This window comes from Perna viridis, chromosome 4 (genome assembly GCF_037379345.1).
Source record: "Perna viridis isolate PV_CMFRI_1.1 ecotype Kerala chromosome 4, ASM3737934v1, whole genome shotgun sequence".
Classification (NCBI taxonomy): domain Eukaryota; kingdom Metazoa; phylum Mollusca; class Bivalvia; order Mytilida; family Mytilidae; genus Perna; species Perna viridis.
The window spans coordinates 17,838,057-17,862,584 of record NC_142448.1 but is presented as its reverse complement, the minus strand read 5'-3'; the positions used below and the strand labels follow the sequence as shown (position 1 = coordinate 17,862,584).

At 31.5% G+C, this 24,528-nt stretch overlaps 2 protein-coding genes across 2 annotated transcripts; both read right to left on the bottom strand.

Moving 5' to 3' along the window:
• Window positions 1-821: 821 nt before the first annotated feature.
• LOC148619137 (somatostatin receptor type 3-like) lies at window positions 822-5,232 on the bottom strand. Its single transcript, XM_088578710.1, has 2 exons — window positions 3,976-5,232; window positions 822-1,485 (listed from the first exon to the last, which is right to left on the bottom strand). Exon 1 carries the CDS (start codon window positions 5,029-5,031, stop codon window positions 4,021-4,023), a length of 1,011 nt encoding a protein of 336 aa, XP_088434836.1. The 5' UTR covers window positions 5,032-5,232; the 3' UTR covers window positions 822-1,485; window positions 3,976-4,020.
• Window positions 5,233-18,292: 13,060 nt separating this feature from the next.
• Window positions 18,293-22,684, bottom strand: LOC148619136 (somatostatin receptor type 3-like). The gene has a single exon (XM_088578709.1). It carries the CDS (start codon window positions 22,354-22,356, stop codon window positions 21,331-21,333), a length of 1,026 nt encoding a protein of 341 aa, XP_088434835.1. The 5' UTR covers window positions 22,357-22,684; the 3' UTR covers window positions 18,293-21,330.
• Window positions 22,685-24,528: the final 1,844 nt, after the last annotated feature.

Sequence of the window (24,528 nt, the reverse complement as noted above, 5' to 3'; positions counted from 1 at the left end):
ATTGAATATTTCATAAAGTTTAATGATAATCAACAGCATACCAACTTTATGAGAGACTGTTAAAATATGACAATACTTTACTATGATTGGATTTAAAGTACTGAAAACCACATCAAGACATTAAATCTAAGTTTTTCAAACGATTTGATTTACGCCATGATTAATCATAGTAAACCTTGAAAACAATAAAACGAAACTCCATTATAAACTCTCAATTATTAATTGACATCAAAGTAGTCGTCTATAGATTATATTATTTAATCCTTTTCTTTTATAAAGAGAATTTGATTCATAACAATATCGATATAACGAAGACGAATTCGAACAAAACAAAACTAAAACAAACAAACAAAAACAAAGGAAATAAACATACAAACAACAGACAAAACACACCAATAAAAAATATGAACTTTTTTACTCCGGATGGTTCCTGCTTCTCGCAAGACACACACTGTGTTCGTGTTTCTCGTTAAAGCTCAGAATATCTATGACAAGGAGAACCATAAAACTCAAGGTTCCGTCCAACAAGATTATTATACATCTTCGACGAACCTGGCATTATTCTTCAATAGATGACATGTTATAAATCTGCACATGTAAGGTTAGGGAAAATATTCTGAAGGATTAAAGTTCAATAAAAAAACAAATGCGTATTTTTTTATATAGACATGCATTTGTTGAAGGTACATTGTCCAACTAGATAATCTATTTATTAGCTATAAATATTGAGGAGTTCCGCCTTGTAAGCAAATATATTTTGTCAGAAATTCCGCTTATTTCCGATGTTATCAAACTAATAGGATGCAGCTTTTTAGTAATACTACAACAACCATGTTTATTTACATTATGACATCCTTATACATCATAAATTTTATACGAATTTTACACTTATTACATTTCTGAAATGCAAAGTACATTTGTGTAGGAATGATATTGAATCTACTGAAATAAAATCATTGTCGTATATGTCATTTTTAAAGTTTAATGCAATATGCTGTTTTTCCGCTATTATAATAAGCGCGTATTTTGAATCCAAATACATGGTCTGAAAGTACCGGCTAAAATAAAATGTAACACACCACTAATTTAATCAATAGATTTTAAGAACCTACGCATAAATAGTCCATTTAAGTGCACTTGTGTTATGTCCCTGTGGATAAAGTGCACATTAAATCTGCACAAGTGAACCTGTTTTTAGCAGAGAATCATATTTTCTTTATTGTACATAAAGTGGTCAGTGTAACATACTAAATTATTTTTTTATGAGTTCTGTTTCTATTTTTATGCTTTTATATGAACCGGTGTCGCACTGTAACGTAGTAAACCTTCTATGATATTTTTAGAGCTATTAGTGTAAATATGCAGCAGTTGGATGATATATAGTCTTCCACCGGTTAACCTTAAGGTTGAGGCCAAATTAAACATTGTACTTCCTGAAATTATCATCGAAGCCTTTGAAAAGGAACATTAATGGTCGTCTGTAACCTAAAAATAAGGAAAAATGCTTATTAATTTTAGTTTTTGAGTGTTTGTTTTGGAGCGCATAATAATAGAATAATAATAATAATAATAATAATAATAATAATAATAATAATAATAATAAATAAATTTTTTAAAAAATTATGAAATAAACCTTTCCAATTTAGAGTGAACGGGAATACATACATCGGACACTCTTTGGGATTTGTACCTGGCATACTACCAGTCGAAATAGCCAAGAGAAACACATGTTACCGAATAAAGATATATTCAATTTCCATGGATGCTGAATACTTATTTATCAAATAGTTAGCGATGAAGCAGTGATTATTAAATTATGATAAATCGACCAGGAACTATAGCCAACCATGTTACTAACAACATTTTCTGTCACTTAGCAACCAAGGAGGATGAGGTTCTTCTAAACGTGACCCAGTAGGCTATTAAAATAAAGACAAAAGGTTTTATTTTTATGATTATAATAAATAAAACACATCCACGTTTAAAAGGTAAAAAGGGAAAGTAGGTACAAACAAAATATAAATAAAAACTAATAAAAAGAAAAAGAGAGGCCCACCTACTTTTTTATACATTTTATTAAAGAGTAATCAAAGTTATAACAGTAAACAAAAGAATGTAATCCATGGACAAAGACCAGACATGGAAAACAGACATACACAACAAAGAACATAAAGAAACACCCAACGAGTTGCTCATAAAAAATTCAAGTCCGAGGTAGACGAAAGAGGAAAGGAAAGCTATGACACGTTGAACAAATCAGTTTTCATGGCGCAGATGGATACACCGTAACGATCCACGAGTTCTTGATGATGACCATAAAACTTCTGTAGTGATGACTCCAATCTTGTAGCAGCATAACTCTGTTCCAGAAGCCTATTTGTTAGAATTCTAGCGCGATACAAAAAGTCTAAATATTTAATACATTGTTTCAAAACAATATTGTAAAAACTGTTAAGATGCACATTTTTTTTTCGAATACATTTGCATGAAACTTTACCACAAAGCAGAACATATAATGAGAAATTAGTTGCATGCAGTTTTGAAGAGTTGCATGATACACTTTATATTGACATTATTCAGATCACAAAGTATGACTTTAAAAATGCAACTTTTCTGTTTCATTGAACAATGAATGATTTTGTTTTCATTTGGACATGATGAACAAAAATGAACGGCATGGAAAAAAGGAAACTGACCAGTCAACAAGAAGCCGGATTACCTCACTTTTGATTCCCCTAAAGTTATTATATTCCAAACAGTCCTAAATAATTTTGTCAAAATCCCTTGTGCGGTCGGTTTAAGAGAATTTAGGAGGAGTTGCGTTACGATGTTTAAACATGTGAAACCCTTTAGTTGGGTTATCTCCCTTTAGAGCTCCACAAAAGTAAGTATATTCCTTCATGCACATCTACATAATATAACATTTCTTTAAAGATTGACAAAAATCATTTAAGTGGTTTTGGAATAGTTGTACTTACATGTTTTAACATGTAAAACCCATAAGTTGGAATATATTACTTTGAGTCCCCCGATACTAACTATATTCCTTGATGCACATCTACTTGTGATGCCCGACCCTCCTGTAAAGATTCATCAAAATCTATTGTTTTTCAAAGATAATCACGATTATTTAGCTTCTTCACAGACTTTTCAACAGCTAATTGAAAAATAGCAAAAACGTTGACATCGAATTTTGACAAAATAATCAGAAAAATACACTGCATGTGTCTTCAAAAACATTTCATTAAAATTCTATTAATGTAAATTCATCATTTTTGTAAATAAGTTGCAATATTGAAGGTACAGACGAGGCAAAATCCGTGTGCGAAATAACACCGGGATCACCGAAAGGACAACAGTCCAACTAGAAATAGTACAACACAAAGGAACTAAATAGTAAACACGGAAAAACACACAGCACCAACTCTTCTTAAAACTCTGTACTTTGTAAACCCGGTTTATCATTATAGTAAGACAACAAAGATATATAAAAAAAGATTTAACCTGATTCGTGGAAAAAAGTATTTGTTGGAATAATTATTGCTTACGCATATTATTTTCCATATTTGTTATTCGATTTTTCGCTTTATTCTATAGCAAATTCATTACCAAAAAAAGAACGTTAAAATTGTATTAAAAAGTTTCATAGAATAAAAAGTGCGCTGTTTTTAAACAACAACAAATCTTCATAAACAATGCAATTATTATCATAATGTTTGAATATTTATAGAATCTATACGTTTTTTTATAGTAGTAAGGTACGTTTATTCCTACTTTATTGTGGACCACCATTTAGAAATACATGTATATGATGTATTGTCGACCACGATATAGAAATTTAAGTATATGATTCTGAATATCATAAATAAAATCTAGTGCATAAGGAAGTTATTACAGAATAAATAATAGTCAAAAGTTGGTTTAAAAACTACAGAAGTAGTAAAATACACTATGAATTGTTTTACTGATAGTTACAATCTCAGATATGATGAATATTGTAACTTCAATAGAAGATGTATATCAATCAGCATCCGTAGAAACATCCTCACTAGTATCTTCACGTGTCACCCCACAGAAACATACAGTTCTCAGAATCCTGTTTTTCATGTGGTATCGGAACCGATCGTCAAAAATTAAGTAAATAAACACATTTGCCACATGATTTATCAAATATGACCTCTGTGTAATAAGCGCTAGTCCAAAAAATGCACGGTTTCCATTTTTACTTGCGTTGATGCCTATTACTTCATTTAGAAATAACGGCAAATAGCTGGCTGTAAATACGATGCTTACAGTGAATGCAATTTTTGTCATTTTAAGGGATAGGTTCGATGCTTTATCAGTCTGATCAGCGTGGAGGTGTTTGTTTCGTTTCCTTGATTGTATGTAAAGAGTTCTCCCGATTAATACGTAGCATAACACAATCATGCATGAGTAGAAGAGAAAAAGGCTCGTTAGAAAAGTATTGTAATTCTTCCAAGCCAGTGTAGAATCTTTCCATGCAACTGAACATGATAATCCAGTAATATTATTTCCCAGTTCTGTTTTAGCTAGCGGCTGTGAAACTGCAATGCGTGGTACCCCTAAAACAATTCCAATAGCAAAGCATCCAACTATGAAATATGATACGTTCTGCATTGTTATCTGACGACTGCTGAGGGGAAAACATACCTGGCGAAACCTGTAAACAGTCAGTAAAAGTAACAGGTGCGTTGACGTCATCATTTCAATTTCCAATGTTGCCACTATGATTTGGCAAGACAGTTCTGAGAAGAATGTATAATAGTGGTACATTCTGCTGATATTGAAAGGAATCCCAATAATGCAAATCAATAGGTCAAAAACTCCAATCATCCAAATTATCTTTCTGTATACGTTTTTGTTGTAGTTGCGATAAATAATGACAATGGTTGTATTCCCAAGGATGCCTATCACAAGAAGAACATACAAATATACAAATGGTAGTGTTAACATAGCAAAAACTTCATCATTGAAATCCTCTAGGGTTTTGTTGTGTATTGATGAAGCCATAGATCTTATCAGATTGTTTTATTTCTAAATTTTCAACAATCAAGTCATGTTCAGTAATACTTATCTAAATGTAATTATTTACAAGAATTCTCCCGTTACAAGTCCATATGAGAACAGACGTTACTTAAAGCACAATATTTTTTTGGAAGCACTTTTTACCAATTTTGTCACGTATTTGATTGAAAGGGTGCGTCCATCAATATCTAAAAACTACACATTTCTGAATTTTCCTGTACTTATCATACCAGGAAATACAACTAAAACAGAAAGAAAGACATTCGTGGAAGAAGGTGGTGGTTTCCGCCCATTGTATTCAATTGTTCATTGTCAAATGCAATCCTTCTTAAAATCGTATTGCTCACTTTTATAAGCATTTTCTTGTTTACACTTTTTTAGTTTTTTTATTGCATGTGTTATCAGTTATAACTGTTTATTTTCTATATTCTATTCGAGTATAGCATTGTAAATTTTAAAATGTCATTTCTTGACCATTCCATAAAATGCATCGAATCTTATTCATATTTCTTTGTAATTTACTTTACTCTGGGCTTTGGTTGAAATGAAAATAGTTTAACAAGTGTTACTTTTTTTTTCCGATCTTAGTATATTCCTGTTATGAATATTTCCAATGAGTGTATTTGTCTTAACTATTCGATAAGTATATCAACTTTTTACTTGAGTGGATTTACCTTTTAAGAGATACCAATTGTAAAATAATACTTTCTGTGATGTACTGTATCGATTTAAATGCTATGTATTGAATCTGTTCACACAGAACACATTCCAAAGTTGCTCCATGAATCCACACTATCTATACGACATATTGTTTTCCTTCAACCATGTCCTCTTAAAGCAGAAGTTGTACTGAAAAGTTGCTGCTCACCATCTGTGAACGGTAACGAATAAAGCATTACACAGCTACTTATTCGGTTGTCAAATTTACTATTTTTCAACACCAATCATTTCAATATGTTGCATAAGAGATGATTTACTTGGTGCATTTATGCTTTTTGTTATTCATATTATCAAACCCAATTAGATTGGACACTAGGTAATCCACCACAGTACATGAAGATAAGAGCTGTTGTTGATAAAATAGTTTTGGAAAAAACCCACAATAACAGAATTTGGTTTCGGTTTATAGGTTTATTTTAGGTGCCACGTTCAGTATACCTTTCCTAATGGTCTTTATTTTAAAATATGAAAACAAACAGGACTGTTGTGGTAACAGAGTGTTTTTTGTACTTCCGCCTCATCATAAGCTTTTATAATATCTTCGAGGGTGACGTATGGCAGAATTTTGCTTTCATTTGGGCAATAAAGTAAATATAACGTCGTGTATATAGACATCATTAGTTGGTTTTAATAAGTAAAATAGATATCGCGTATTACTAAAAGATAAAGACAATCTTATTGAGTGGTTTATTTGCAGGAACGGCGGCCTTTTTGTCTCAGACGGCGGAAATGTCTCTTCAATCTAACTATTTTTGTAATTTTATTGTATTTGTACTCGTTGACCTTTTAAAAACAATGATTCCTTTGTTTTATTATTATCATTCCTTGTTTCGCATAAAGACCTTAATTGAAAAATACATTACTTTCAAAAAATGTTTTTAGACTCCACTCCAAATTGTGTACCATGGAAGGTATCTCGTTGTACCTAAATGATAACTCATTTGACGTCATGGGTTATCAGACTCTGGTAAACAACAAATGGCTATATGTCAGTGATAGCACGAACCCAGCCTTGTGTAAAAAATGCAATGTAAATAGCAGGTAAGAAGATTCGTAAGCTCTTCACTCACCTCCATGATTTTATTTTACATTCATTTGATATGTCGAACGATTCAAACATGAGTGAAAACTGTCAGATTCTGTGAATATCGGATCTTACCAATCCCTGGATTGGAAGCAGCGTGTGAATGGTACTCGTCCAAAAGTCGTACAACCAATATATCTTGTCTCTCAGTTATTTGCGGATCCAAATATGAAGAATAAAATCTTGGAGAGGAACATCATTCCTTCAGAAAAACACAATGTTTATGTGCAAAATCTTTAAGTTGATTCTAATGTGACTAAATCGACATCGAAACAAAAGGGTACGGCAATCGGCAAACTCTTAATGTGAATATCTCTTTATATAAGGAATTACGACAGACGGATATCGCATATTACTCCTTCACATACATGTATTCGAATCCTTTTTTACAAATTGATACGAATCTCCAAAATATACAAGATTCGTAAAAATAAAACGAATCATCACGAATAAGAGGGGTTTGCATGTTCTTGTACGATTGGTTACGAGTCTTAAAATTATGTTCTTGGTTAAAAATCCACATATTTTTCTTAAACATCGCAGATGGGTTATGTGTGCTACACAGAAAAAGCAGGTTTGCGACATCGATTTTCTAATTGATAACATATTTGTCACATTTGGAGGAGCTATTTTTCGACAAGGTGGCATTCCAATGGGCACTAACTGTGTTCCTCACTTAGCGGATTTGTTTTTATATTCATATGAGACTGAATGTATTCAGAATATCGTTAAAAATAAAAATATAAAAAATGCTAAATCCTCTGACTTAACATACAGATATACGATGATGTATTGTCCATTAACAAATTTTCCTTTTGGAAATGGTTACCCTCCATGTATCTACCAGAGCTCAAGATAAAGGAAACAGCTTTTCTCTGCATCTTTTTGGAACTTCATCTCGAATTTGACAATAGTGGTCATCTCAGCACTAAGAATTCTGATAAAAGAGACGACTATAATATTAATATTATAAATATTCCTTATCTGCACATCAATGTACCTTCAATTCCTGCATATGGTGTTTATATTTCACAATTGATTCGCTACTCTTATTTTCTTGAATGCTTGTATGAAGAAATGCGCCTCAAAAGGCCTCTTATCAAATCAGTCCTTGGTTGAAAAAATTCTCAGTTTCTTCTCAAATATTGTGTTCTTTGTGCTGTTGTGACCGCTGATTTGCCAATTAGGACGCAATAGCATGCAAATGCTATTTAATTACCACCGGTATATTCACGCCGCCATGGAAGGAGAGAGATTTAGTGCACTGTTAAACCTAGATTCAACCCACCATTTCATTTGAAATTTCTTGTACGACACGAGGATCATTGCGGTACCAGCTGCTCCTGTGGTGTAATATGGATTCTGCCATATTAGTTTTTGACTTGATTTGATTATGGGTCGGATTAGTGTTCGGTAATTATGTTGTTATCCTTATTTATGATATACTGTGAAGGAATGTGATGCATTTACGATACAAACAATTTAAGAATGCACACGAACAATAAGTATAGTCACAAATGCAATGCGAATATACCATTTTGTCCAAGCTTTTACTGGAAATTAACAAATAATCTAACCAGTGTTTTACTGGCGATTTAATTACGAGTGTTTTACGAGCGGTAATGATTTTTCAATGGGGTATCATTTTGTTACAAATTCATGCGATACAGCCTCATGCTTTCTTCATTTGAACAGTTGACAAGTTGCGATAGAAATCAGTCAATGTTATACCAAAATTTCTTCCACCTCTGGAACGACAAACGAACCATCTACGTCAAAGGCAAAGTATTCGTATATACATTTGTATTCATGTTTATCCGTTAATCCACCAAAAACTGTCGTCAACTACTCGCAATAATTCGTAAATGAATTGTAAAACAATCATATAAGATAAGAAGTTTTACGAGTTTTTGCGATCGGTTAACGATGTCTTACGAATTGTTAAGAGTGGTTTGCGAGCTCTTTACAAAAAGTTTCGTATAACAATGTTTGACATGCAAAACAAATTCATCTCTTCTTGCGAATCGATATGAATGTCTGAGAATGGTTACCCTCCATTTATCTACCAGAGCTCAAGATAAAGGAAACAGCTTTTCTCTGCATCTTTTTGGAACTTCATCTCGAATTTGACAATAGTGGTCATCTCAGCACTAAGAATTCTGATAAAAGAGACGACTATAATATTAATATTATAAATATTCCTTATCTGCACATCAATGTACCTTCAATTCCTGCATATGGTGTTTATATTTCACAATTGATTCGCTACTCTTATTTTCTTGAATGCTTGTATGAAGAAATGCGCCTCAAAAGGCCTCTTATCAAATCAGTCCTTGGTTGAAAAAATTCTCAGTTTCTTCTCAAATATTGTGTTCTTTGTGCTGTTGTGACCGCTGATTTGCCAATTAGGACGCAATAGCATGCAAATGCTATTTAATTACCACCGGTATATTCACGCAGCCATGGAAGGAGAGAGATTTAGTGCACTGTTAAACCTAGATTCAACCCACCATTTCATTTGAAATTTCTTGTACGACACGAGGATCATTGCGGTACCAGCTGCTCCTGTGGTGTAATATGGATTCTGCCATATTAGTTTTTGACTTGATTTGATTATGGGTCGGATTAGTGTTCGGTAATTATGTTGTTATCCTTATTTATGATATACTGTGAAGGAATGTGATGCATTTACGATACAAACAATTTAAGAATGCATACGAACAATAAGTATAGTCACAAATGCAATGCGAATATACCATTTTGTCCAAGCTTTTACTGGAAATTAACAAATAATCTAACCAGTGTTTTACTGGCGATTTAATTACGAGTGTTTTACGAGCGGTAATGATTTTTCAATGGGGTATCATTTTGTTACAAATTCATGCGATACAGCCTCATGCTTTCTTCATTTGAACAGTTGACAAGTTGCGATAGAAATCAGTCAATGTTATACCAAAATTTCTTCCACCTCTGGAACGACAAACGAACCATCTACGTCAAAGGCAAAGTATTCGTATATACATTTGTATTCATGTTTATCCGTTAATCCACCAAAAACTGTCGTCAACTACTCGCAATAATTCGTAAATGAATTGTAAAACAATCATATAAGATAAGAAGTTTTACGAGTTTTTGCGATCGGTTAACGATGTCTTACGAATTGTTAAGAGTGGTTTGCGAGCTCTTTACAAAAAGTTTCGTATAACAATGTTTGACATGCAAAACAAATTCATCTCTTCTTGCGAATCGATATGAATGTCTGAGAATGTGTACTAAATGTTTTGTGAATGCCGTCGAGTTTGATACGAATGTTTGCGAATGATTACGAGTTGGTGATGCGTAAGGATTCGTAAAAAAAGATTCATGTATGTGAATGTCGTATGTCATGTTTCTGTAGTGATTACTTGTGATGATGATTTTGCTTTCTGTAAAATTCTACGCGTTCCTACAGCTTGAATTTGAACTTAATGATCTTCACTCACAAGGATATCAATAGACGAATAACATATTTTTTGACTATCGTACTGTTTTCTGTATATGTCCTTCTCCACAAGACGGTCAGAGAACTGAAAATATTCACTTTTGGAATACGTACATAGGAAATATTGTACAAAGAAACAGTTACAGCAGATGATAGGCAAGTTAGCATTTTTCTGAATGCGTCATGGAGAATTTACCCGGCATGTTTGAGTCTATGCGTAAATATCACTACAACAATTGCTGCGTACATTTGACTGCTGAACTCTGCAAAGATTGTGAGTGGTAGCTAAAATGAGTATAATGGAATCAGTATTAAACCAGATGGCACTAGTCGTCGCCTAGTGCCTTCATCACATCTGATGCATGTTATCAAGTGATAGGTGGTTGTGAAGTGGTTATTTAAGTACTTCCATGCCAGAATACCGATTTTCTTGCAAGGTCATCACGTGTCAGTCATGAAAATATACGATATATGTAAAGCCATTTAATTTTGGACATTTACCAATCAAACCAACAAAATCTACTTTGACAATCAGACGTGCGAAAATAATAGCAGTGATAAGACCTATGCTGTCACAACACTCTCCAAAGAAGAGATAGTGGAAAACCATAAATCTGTGCTATCCTCTTTTGGTCTCTCTACCAAAGACGATGATTGTGATTTACTGTCTATGTACTGGATTCCTAAACTCCACAAGAATCCATACAAACAATAGCTGGATCTGCAAATTGTACCACCAAACATCTTTCAAAACTTTTAACCTACATACTCTCAGCTGTCCCAGAGGGTCTCCAGTCCTACCACAACACTTGTTACTCCCGTAGTGGTATTAATTCAATGTGGATCCTGATTCGAAAGATCTTCTGCAGACCCTCAATTCAAGATTATTATCAGAAAATGATAGCATTAAAACCTATGATTTTTCAACGCTTCATACTTCTATTCCCCATACTCGGTTAAAATCCCGACTCCAAAACATTATACACCGTTGTTTCTAAAAAAGGTGGTACACCAAGATACAAATATGTAGTTTTTGGTAGAGATTCCTCATACTTTGTAATAAATAATTCCAAATAATCTTCCAAATATACGGAAAAAGATGTTTTCAATATGCTGGAATTTTTTATCGACAACATATTTGTTCAGTGTGTTGGACGCGTTTTTCAACAAACGGCCGGCATTCCAATGGGAAAAATTGTGCTCCTCTACTTGCTGAACCATTCCTTCACTCTTATGAGGCTGAGTTTATAGCTGGTCTGATGCAAAAGAAAGAACATCGTTTAGCTAGATCCTTTAATCTCTGTTAACGTTGTATAAATGACGTATAATCGTTAAACAATCCTAGTTTGGGGATTCAATACATCGCATATACACCAAAGAACTTGAGATAAAGGATAGTACAGACACTGTAAAATCAGCCTCATATTTTGATCTACACCTAGGGATCGATGGTTAAGGAAAACTATTGACCAAACTTTACGACAAACGTGATGACTTTTCATCTGTGACAACATCCCTTCAGCACCTGCCTGACGAGTTTTCATATCATAACTCATACGTTATGGCTGGGCTTGCCGTAAGCACGCATACTTTTTGTATCACGCTAGACTTCTTACAATTAGGCTTCTGGAAGATGGTTATATTGCGACAATATTGAAGTCATCATTACAGAAGTTTTATGGTCGTCATTATGAACTCGTGGATCGTTATTGTGTATCCGTCTGCGCCATGAAAACTGATTTGTTCAATGTGTCATAGTTTTTCTTTCCTCTTTCGTCTTCCCCTGACAAATGCAAACAAATATGTATGAATTTTTTATACAAAGTTGAATCTCAAAATCTTAAGTCTTTTCGCCAAAATGTAAGGTAGACTCGATACTTTACATATGCCCCTGTTCATAAAACAGCCCGGAAACTAGACAAATTATCCGGAAACGATTCTGCATTATACAATTTTAGTACAATTAGTAGTTTAAATATGTGAAAATTTTCAACTTTAAACTCATTTCATAAAGCTCATGTTACAGATCGAACCGAGAACGTTGTGTTTATTTTATTTGTTATTCAATACAGAATATTTAGATATACATTGTAATATTTTATGGTGTCTTGTTATCTCTTTTTTAGAGGCAATTTTGTTCTCTTATTAATTAGCTAACTTTTGTCGGAAAAAGTTCTTTTTTACATGTTTGAAATTCTATACATATGATCTTTACATGTTACTTGTTTTCCGATACCTACAATGAACGATTGCACTTAAATTACTTATCACAGTGTATTAGAGTAGATCGATCTTTGACCCCTGCTCTAATTAATACAAAATAGCAGAAAACTTTACCATTTTTAAAAACTAAATCACATTTTAATACATGTCTATAGCTCTTTAATACAAAATTACCGAACAATAAAACGATCCATAATCAAGTCAAGTCCAAAATAAATCCTGCATAATAGATATTAAACGACCAGAGCAGCTAAAACATTGCTGCCAATGTTGTGTCTATTTTATAAAAATAGAAATATGTTATAAAACATTTACTCCTGCCATTATCAACAGATAAAAATTTAATAGTTATTCTAATAGAGATATTTTTATTGTTTTAAAACTCCCTTTAGAAATAAATCTGGTAAATGTCACTTTGACAATATTGAAATATTGTAATTAGTAGACACATTTTTTGCTTAATTTAAAAAATCACAATAATTGATTTTTTTTTTAACTCGCAGTAAAATGCAAAGGAAAATTTATTCATTATAAATGTAACAAACCTGGTTATGTAAAGCCAATTTCAAAATTTTATTTAAATACTTTTTTATCGTTGATGTCATGAATTTCATACTGCATTTAGACTACTGACATATAGAAATGGTTGCATGTTTCCATTTATGTGCCTTTTGTGGTATATTTGACAGTTATATACATACGAGAAATTACCATTTTGTCCAAACAAAGTATACTGATGAATGAACGCAATCGTTATTTTGTATGCTATGACTTAATTTTCGCAATACCACAATATAGATTGAAAAAAGACAATTAGATCTTTTCGTAGGTCTTCAACTTCAACATTCACATTCCTGACATCAAAGTAGTAGTTTATATGATTTTTATTGTGTGAATCGAGAGTTTGATTTAATTTAATCCAGGATATTGCACAGCTGTTTATTGTCATTCGTCACAAATTAGAAAATAATACATAATCAGGTAAAAATGTCATTGTTCTCTTTCCCCAGTTGCGTTTCCTAAGTTAAAGTTCTAAAATTCTTAAACGGAAATTGAATTTAAAAGAACGATGAATATCAAAAATGTTCATGGACATGATTTTACAATCTAAACTAAATATAAACTTTTATCTCCTACACAGTGCACTGTAATTCTATAAGAATCAATACTAACTACTTCGTCTTACCTACCAAACAGGACCTAATGATTGATGGTGTCATTTAGTACCTAAACTAAACCACTGAAACTTCATTCCTTATAACGCACATGGTAAAACCTCTTCGGATTCGGCTCCCTATTGCGATAGTTTTTGTTTTGAATACTTCTTATATCAAATTAATCATCCTATATATTTGTTTGTAATACTGCTGGTGAGAGGTTACTGACTGAAACACGTGTACAGCATATCGAAATTTGCAATACATATGATTGGCATTTTTATATTTCGTAAGATCAGTAGTACCACGGTCATATACGATATACAGAAATTAAAGTCAAGCGGCAAATAATAAACGATAAAAAAATGAAAAGAAAATTACATTCAACAAACAGTTAAAGAGAAAAATTAACACAGAAAAATAAAATAGAAAGTAATAAATTGAAAGGTGAGGACTACATTTAGGAGAGGTGTCTACTATCGTGATATATACTTAACATTCCAGTGGGTCAAGACGATAAATAACTTCCTAGCTGATTATATTTTATGGGTTATTTCTAAGTTTGTTGGTGGTTTTACACCTGGGCAACTCAGAAATGTCACTAGATATGCTGAGTGTAGACAATTAGAACAGGTCAATTTTAATTTCCTTACAGATAAATAAAAAAATAATTATACAATACACAACCTTGCATAATGCTTCAACATATGAAATGATACACATCTACACATGCAGAATTGTGGAAAAGATTCTGAACTAGCAGAATCTAATGACTAACAAATTTGCATCATACAAGTTTACAATAAGGCATACGTGTTATCATAACTAATACTTGTCGTTTCAGTTTTCATAGATAAATAACTGGTGCACAACAACCGTACCCTATTTAGATTTAAATTATTTGATTGTTTGGTTTGTATTCAGCAAGAGAACAGGATTAAACATCTGATTTTTTGTATATCAATTGAAAAAAATAACCTACAATATCCCGAGAGAAGTTCGAGTCTATTTTGCAGGGAATATAAAAATGAAAGAATAAACCTCTAAATCGGCCAATGAAATATTGTAGATTTATTTGTATTGAAACACGTTTGTTGTTCATAAGGAACTTTTTTTAAATAAGCATGTTGAAAACAATTCATTGTAAGATAATTTCTAGACATTTCGTAGGCTTTATCTTCTACAGAGTTCATAAAAACAAACACTAACTGAACAAAGTCACCAAAAGACACGATAAAGTCAACATTTATTTTCATATTTAAATGTAAAATACGCAACACTGGTTTAGATAAGATATGTTATAAACTTCTGTTAAATGTGAACTCTTAATTAAAGTAAATGTGATATATATATAAAACTTTCCGCTTTATGGAACAATGATCAATTACACTCATACATTATGCTAGAGCTTGCCGTAACTACGCAGACTTTTTGTACCCCGCTAGACTTCTTATAATTAGGCTTCTGGAACAAAGTTATGTTGCCACAAGATTGAAGTCATCACTACAGAAGTTTTCTGGTCTTCGTCATGAACTCGTCACGGTGTATCCACCTGCATCATGAGAACTGGCTCGTTCAACGTGTCAGTTTTCCTTTCTTCTTTTGTCTACCCTGAACTTGACTTTTTATGAGCAACTCGGCGGGTGTTTCTAGGAAAGGCAAGGACGCTTACCCTACCGGTGCACTTAGTCCATGCTCCTAGTTTTTAGTGGAGTCGGAGTTGTTCATTTGTTACTTTTCATGCACTATTTTTGTTTTTTTATGTTCTTTGTTGTGTGTGTCTGCTTTCCATGTCAGGTCTTTGTCCCTAGATTTCTTTCTTTTGCTCTCTGTTAAAATTTTGGTTCCGTTGATTATTCTTACTAAAGATAAATAATTTCTCATGAATTTTCAACAACCATGTTAATTCTCAATGTTCATGAATGCACTAAAACTTATTACTTGTCAAACAAATGCTCTATTACTCTGATTACTATTAGTCATGTTATAAATACAATTATTTCATGGGAATAAGAAAATTACAACATTAGGAAGGATGTTGTTTTGATATTGTTTTTCCGTGAACTTTTTTCATTTCCGTACTTTTCTTTCTTTAGTAGTTATAGACTGCAATAAGTTAAGGACCACTTAAAGTTTTTTTCGTGTGTATCGTGAAATGCAACAAATGTACCAGAGTATAATCTAAGTCCAAAATAATAAATACCTTCAGAAATTATCAAAAGGTATTAAATAACAAGCCAATACACTTTTTAAAATGTAAACGGTGATTTATATATTTACACATTAAAAAGGAAAAGGAACGTCAAAATTCAAAATGTCACTAATTACACAGATTTTAGACATCTTTTCCCTGAACTTACTCCATTTTCCTTTTTGTTTCTATTCGATATAATATTCATGGACATTAAAGGAACATCAAGTACATTACTGTCTGATTTAATTTATCAAAACTAGTGTTTACAAAAAAAAAATCAAAAATAGTGGAAGTGCATATTGCTAGTACTTTAGTCGTCTTCTGTTTTATTATGTTCGTCACATTGTGTATGTAGATCATCTCTGTTTCATGTGTTCACGTTAAAGCCATGTTTTGGGATTTTGACTTTGAATCATCCCACTGCTGACATTTCGGTATCTTTCCCGATATTTAGTCGTTACTTGCAAATAAGTTCTTAATCCAGGTAACTACCTATAGTTTCATTTTATTTATCTTTCTACGATATCGCACAATTCTGAACATTTTCAATACACATGACTTTCCATGTGAAAAACACTCTGTAACATCACACAACATGCAAGCATTTAAACTATTTTATTTACTTTTTTAAGGGCCGCTTTATAGTATAAAAATGGAGAAATATCTGAAATGATAATAGACAGCTAATACACAAACAAAAACAGTAAGAGGAACTCTTCTAAAACCAAAAATAAAATTAGCAATGTGTTTAGAATGTCCATTCTTAAATAAGATATGTGTTTACCGGCTCATAAAAATGAAAACACGTAGATCAGTTGGTAAAGGTTAAATTCCAAAGCTTTGTCGACAATCGTCACTTTCTATTTGTAAATAGTAATCATATTTTTGTATTTTACTAGAAATTAGGTCCGTATTTTTATGACGCTTAAATTTTGTTACTGTATGCATTTTATATTTTTATATTTCATTCAAACCTTTAAAAAATACTCCAGTAATCAAGACGATATTTTTAACATGCGTAATTGACCTGTACTGCTAGAAAAGTGGTTGTATCTACATATAGTCAAGATGATAAAACATTTTTAGAAAAGTGTTTCCTGATAGTTCGATTATGTCGAATATATAAGTAAAATGACTTATAAAATGTGTTTGAATTTAAGCTCGAACACTCAATGTCACACACCAACCATGACACCATTAAAGAACAATAAGATTAACAAAGAGACAATAAAATAAGAATAAACTGTATGTACATTTCATAAAACATCCATAAATCTTGTCTTTCTCCATTAATTTCGACAGTGGCAAATAAAACCTCATTAGTCTATATTTATACAGATATTTATTTAAAATGTTGAGTATCTTTTTGATCTCAGTTTACTCACAAAAAGAGGCTACCTTAACTGTTCGACAAAATTAAAAAAAAAACCTACAAGGCGATGAGTGTTGTCGACATCTATATGATATTTTTTAATGCAAGAGAAAGTATCTTATATCTTTATAAGAGAAAAAATTTCAACATGTTTTGAATTTTTAAAATGATGTAATGTGAATTATCACTATTTTATTTTTTATTGTCATGAAACTAGTCCACATTAATAACCTTTCAAATAACTTCTTTCTAAAATTACACAGCTTTGAAACAAAGCTTCAACAGATGACATGTTACACATATACAAGGTTTGGGGAAAAGATTCGGCCGTAAATAATTCTAATGAATAGCAGATGTGTTCACAAACAAAACTGCAGGAGCATTAGGCTATGGCAATGAATTTGGTAATTACACACTCGGGGTTTCTCTCGCCAAAACGTCACATTTAACATTAATGTTAAAAAAAAAATCGATAAATTTTTAAGAAAATCTATATAATAAGTAGGATAATCAATTGGTTATCGTGAATAACCAAAATGTGATCATTCGTGCCAAGAAAGTTTGAGGAGTTAACTCTTGCGCGGAACAAGTTCTACACACTCGTTCAATCTAGGCGTTCTTCGGCACTCGTGATAATATTTGGATTATTCACTCTTTCCTATTAATTATCATATTAATCTCAGCTTTGTTGTAATAATATGAAAATTGTTCATAACATAGAAAATATATAAATATTTGGAAAAGAATGTTTGGTGCCATTGGATCATCGAAAATACATCATAATGATGCTACAATTACACCTCATTTAACTAAAATTGCTGAGAATCGTAAAAAACTATGTCTACCACAAAGATACAACCTTATATTTTCACATATGATAAACTATGTAATAACTAATGTATTCACTGAATATGAAGTTTTTATTGGTTGAAGATACAAATTCCTTGCCAAAAAAGGAAGAAACATATAAGTACAAAATTGACAGAATGGTTTTATTTTCTATAGACTTCACGCAACAACATAAACTGATGTGTCCTAGATATTGACCATTGGGATAACATTTTCCTATGAGTAACACATCCTTCTCCAAGTAGCTTTTGGGTATACTGCTTAGACCCTGACTAAAAAAAGGTCATAGGCGGACCCAACGGTCCTCAAGTAAGGATTAATTTAATTTTGGTAGATGAAATGACGATAACTTCTAAGCCTATGAATATTTTGTGAATATCTAAATAACAGAAATTAAAATTCAAGGACTGTACCAAATTGCGTTGGACACGAGTACATTAAACAATGCATAAAATTGAAAAAAAGAGATTGATATCAATATTAGAAAAATCATTTTGTAATATTAAAAATGTGACTGATTTTGCAATATTGCAAAGTGATATTTTAAAATTAGAAATTCGTTTTGTTATATTACAAATTAAATTTGTAATATTAAAAATGTGACTGATTTTGCAATATTGCAAAGTGATATTTTAAAATTAGATATTCAATTTGTTATATTACAAATAAAATTTCTAATATAACAAAATGTGTGACATTTTATAGTATTGCTTAATAAGATATTTGTAATATTAGAATATTTTTTTTTAATAAAATAGACACCCACAAAAAAAACAAAAAACATGCAAATTACAGTGACCTTCCTACAACCATGACATTCTGTTGTTATTGGTCTACTACAATACAAAGGATTGACAAAGCTGTTGGGACATTTAAACTGACCAGTTGCTATTTAAAGATTTGATGACTACTCACCTCTGAATCTTTTCATAGTCAGCTCCTGGTTATTTAAATCTGAAGCAGCTACCTGGGTTATTCTATTTTTTTTTTTTTTTTTTTTTTTTTTGGTGAAAGGAGTTCAAATTAAACAAATTAGATTTAATTTTGTATATTTTTGACAAGATTGAAAACGTTGATTTAGAATTGTATTGTAAAACATACATTTATTTTTATCTTAACATCACTGCATAGAAGTCTTATATATCATTATAAAAACGAGACCTCAAGTAATGTTTATACCTCCTCCATAAAACTGAAAGAGTCCTACTAAGGTCCCTTTTTAATTAAAACTATGTTTATGGAAAAAGTGTTATACAAAGTGCAAACAGTTTGAGGTTCATGTGAATTACATTTTTTTAAATAGTACTGAGTTTATTAAGTAAATTAAGTGCTTTATAAAATGTGAAGGAATTCCACTGGAACTATATTGTTCTGGATTAATTGCACAGGTATTGTATTGTTCTGGATTAACTGCACTGGTATTGTATTGTTCTGGATTAACTGCACTGGTATTGTATTGTTCTGAATTAAGTGCACTGGAATTATATTGTTCTGGATTAACTACACTGGTATTGTATTGTTCTGGATTAACTGCATTGGTATTCATAGTTAAGGATTAAGTGTCATGTTACATGTAATAATAATTTTCATTTGTGTTTTAGTTCGGAATTCAGTGCATTGAGTTTGATTGAAATTATTATTTGTGATTATAAGTGCAATGATTTTCAATTAATTTTGTTTAGATTTGGATTAAGTGTTATTTACATTGAAACTTATTGGGATTAAGTGCAATTCATATGCAGTTTGGGAATTACGTGTAGTGCAATATTTTCGATGAATTTTGGATTTAAATACTTTTTTCCCAGACTTTAGTGGATTATTAAAAAGCAATGATTTTCATTAATAAATATGTAGTTTGGGATGAAGTTCAATGATTATATTTAAATTAAAATTTTGAATATTTTCATTGGAATTACAGGTTAGGATTAACCACTATTTTCACTGGAATTACAGTTAGGATTAAGTGCAATGATATAACTGGAATTGTATGGAGAATATTTTTTAATGAAGTTTATCATTCATTGTAATTGTTGTTTTGGATTAAGTGCTTTGATTGAAAGGTCTGATTTGAGTGTTTCATGTGAAAAAAGATTTTTAATGCATTGATACTTATGGATTAAGTGCATTAAATTTCATCAGAACTATATATACATGTACATGTAAATCTTAAATAATAAAAAAAAATGTGCAAGAGGTTTATAAGAATTTGAATTATAGTTTAAGTAGATACTTTGAAGGAGTATATATCAATGCATATATTTTAAATGAATAAAGACAGTATTCAATGGATTCAGATTTGAGATGGGACAATTGAAATAAATATCAGCATAACAATACAACTTAAGTACATTGATTTTCTTTAACTTGCTATTTCATATTTATTATCAACTTGGAGGCCTGTGAGTTTATAGCACTTTTTCTAGGAAAAATGTATAAAATATTCACCATTAGTTTTCCACATTAACATTTTCACTATGTTAGCAAATACAAAGGATGTGTTTAACAAATTTCTGTCAACTGCTAAATGCAATAACTAAACAACAAAAAATCATAAATTAAAAAACCACAAAGTGCCTCCAAAACACATTGTGGGTAATATTCATAAGCTAAGAAAATTCCATATGATGTGATACATAGAGGGTATTGGCTGCCTTACACCTGTCCAAGTAAATTTTCATGGTTGAGTGGCTACATATCCATCAACTCTTACAATATCAACTGGTAAGTTTAAATGTCCCAATAGCTTTGTTAATCCTTTATATTGTTCAGCAGATTGGTAACAAAAGAGTGTCATGGTTGTAGGAAAGTCACTGTAACACGCTAAGAAAAATAAAAGAAATTATGCAACTTCGGATCAACTTAAAAGTTAGAGCATGCACCAGGTGCATTGCTAAGGTAAGCGTCCTTTGCTTTCCAACCGATGAAATAATTAAAATCTAATTTCTGAGAAAATCAAATAATAATATTAGCAAGGTTACTTAAGCGAGTACTTTTTGAAATATATCATGGTGTCCTCTTTAAATTTTTTTTACTAAAGCAATGGAAAGAAAGGAGACTGTCCTACATATATAAGCAAGTCATTAGAGAAAAAGAATAATAAAGTTATATTCAAAAATTATATAAAGGTTGATAGAGTATTACAATGAAGTGTTCACTTTTTTTTACAAATTAATAAAATATTAGAATTTACCACTTATGTAACGTTCAAATACTTGTAGTTTGTTTACCAGCATCTGAGGAAACATCTTCGATAGTATCTTTACGAGTCACCCTACAGAAACATAAAATTCTTAGCATTATATTTTTAATATGATACCGGAAGCGTTCGTCGAATATAAAGTAAATAAATGCATTTGCCACATGATTTATCAAATATGACCTCTGTGTAATGACTGCAAGTACAAACAAGGCAGTGTTGCCATCCATATTTGTGGGAATTCCAATTACTTCATTTAGAAATAAAGGCATATAGCTGGCTGCAAATACGATGCTTACAGTGAATGCAATTTTAGTCATTTTAATAGATAGGTTTGATGTGCCATCAGTCTGTGCAACGCTCAGGATTCTACATCGTTTCTTAGAATGTAAGTAAAGAGTTCTTCCGATTAATACGTAGCATAAGATAATCATTAATGTGTAGAAAAGGAAAAGGCTCGTAAGGAAGGTGTTGTAATTCTTCCAAGCCAGTGGAGAATCTTTCCACGCAACTGAACATGACAATCCAGTTACATTATTTCCCAAATCGGTTTTGGCGAGAGGCTGCAAAACTGCAATTTGTGGTATCCCTAAACCGATTCCAATGGCAAAGCAACCAGCTATGAAATAGGAAACATTCTGCATTGTTATTTGACTGCTTCGGGGAAAACACACCTGGCGAAACCTGTAGACAGTCAGAAGAAGTAGCAGGTGCGTTGACGTCATCATTTCTGTTTCCAGAATAGCCACTATGATTTGGCATGACAGCCCTGAGAAAAATGTATAATAGTGGTACATTCTGCTGAGATTGAAAGGAATCCCAATCAAACATATCAAAAGGTCAACAACTCCTATAATCCATATTATCTTTCTGTACACGTTTTTGTTATAGTTGCGATAAATGATAACAATACTGATGTTCCCAAGAACGCCTACCACAAGTATAATATACAAATATACAATTGGTAATATTAACTTGGTGAACGCTTCTTCGTTGTAATCCTCAAGGGTTTTGTTGCTTATTGTGGAATTCATTATTTTATCAGAATATGCAAGCTCCTAATTGTCTCCAATAAAGTACGGCGCAGTAGTATCAAATGCAATTACATACAATGAATTAAAGCACAAAACAATTCCTTTTGCGTAAGCAACATTAGTTTGTTTTCTTGAAATTTAATCTGTTATTTTCTTGAGCAAATGTATCCAGCAACCTCGCCTCACTGCGAGTTTTTAATTTCGTTTGTTTTTACCCTGACTTACAAAGGCCAAATAAATATAGTTAAATTCGCGGAAGACAATACTTGATTATATTTTCTCGAAATGAATATGTTCCTTTGTTCAACATTTACTACTTTATAATATTCAGCTTGTTCAAATCAAAATATTGCATGATATGATGAGATTACTGAATTGTGGATGATTTGGTACAACTGGGCTATGAGTAATTCATATCATTTAATCAGACAAAATCGACACTTGTAGTTCATCTAAATTGTACATGTATGAAGATATAGTTGTTATTAAAAGTACGTTGGGGTTTCAATTATATATATTTTAAATATGTTTGATGCAGTACTTAAATACAGAAATGGACAATTAAATGTTTTTATTACATTTAACGTATTTATTACAAATGACTGGTTAATAAAGATAAATATGTTTTTTTGCATATCTAGTTACAAAATTTGGTTTTGTTAACACCAGTCTATTTCATCAATTTTAACAGTTGGTCGCAAGTGTCAGGTTTTTTAGGGGGTTGTTTTGGCAATGTGATGACAAATAACAGCAATATTGCTGTTTTATGTTATCCTTCAGTTCCCATACCCTTTTGTTTATTACTGTGATGAACTTATTTTGATATTTCGCGATGGACAAAAAACCTACAAAAGTTTTTTGAAACCGCGAAAAAAATGTTACACACGAATATGTTCATTTTATAGAATCCGCGAAAATTAGCAATTGCGAAAACTCATATGTTAAATAATAAATGGAACAAGTTTTAACTTTCTAGCGAGCACTGCAAAGCGGTGTTCACTTTACGGTTGTTCCATGTATCTTAATTTCCATTTAGTTTCCACAACATACCAACAAAAAAGGTAATTTTTGGGAAGTAACAAAAAGGGCCTAAACGAAGAGAATTTAATATTTTCTTTACCCCCCAAAATAAAAATGTTTAATTAAAGATCACCTTCCCTGTAAAATTTTATTATCGTTTTTGGTGTTTTCTTTCTGTTTTGGTCTTATTCGGTGTAAACGCTGTTCCAACTAACTACATTAGGTTATTTTTTTTTACTTTAATCAAGAGAGATGTTAATAACATCATCTTAAACTTTCTTTATTTTAGATGCCTGAATTTTTCCTTGCTTTTAAATATTAGTAAATTTCCTTGCTTTTAGATACTAGTAAATTTCCTTGCTTTTAGATACTAGTAAATTTCCTTGCTTTTAGATATCCATTTCTCTGTGTATATTTTTGTCTTCTTCTTACTCGTTACTTCTATACAAAAAAGTCTTCATCATAACTATGTGAAGTGATATGAAAATTGGACATGTTATAAAAATACATATATTAAGACGCTTAAACTAAACTAATGATTTGTTAATAAGTTCGTTGAGCGACTAATGATATATAGGAAGTTTGAAACTAGATAATAAAACATTTCCTCCTTTTTGGGTAATAGATATCTATGGTTGCTACTAACATTGTAAATGAAACAAATAGAAGTCCTTTATAAAGAATGGTTAAAAATATATTCATATATCTGATGTGGAGAAAATAAGAATTAATTTCTTTTTCTTGTCTTTTCTTTGGGATTTATGGCATGATTTACCAGACCTTAAGTAGGTTGTTAGATGCTACACAATAATAATATTCATAACTTCAGGAAAACTATTGTAAACTCCACGCCTATTTACAGACACATATATCTGATTGTCATTTCAACGTATATAATGGTATATAACAAAAATTACTGGTAGAGTTCCATACATAAAGCGTTTGTTAGTAAAACGATAAGAATATCAATGTACTAAATACATAGCTCATTTACAGAAATCTCAAATCCTCATACACGTAACTATTTAACAAAACTCATGTAACCCATGAGTTAAGATTTAAAAACCAGGTTCATCTAAATAAAGAGTTGAAACATGAAACAAAATGACAATAATTGTTATAAAAGAGTAATCAAGGGAACCAAGGTTATAG

Excerpts from the sequence above, each read along its gene's own strand:
- LOC148619137 (XM_088578710.1), bottom strand. The coding sequence starts at position 5,031 with ATGGCTTCATCAATACACAACAAAACCCTAGAGGATTTCAATGATGAA.
- LOC148619136 (XM_088578709.1), bottom strand. The coding sequence starts at position 22,356 with ATGAATTCCACAATAAGCAACAAAACCCTTGAGGATTACAACGAAGAA.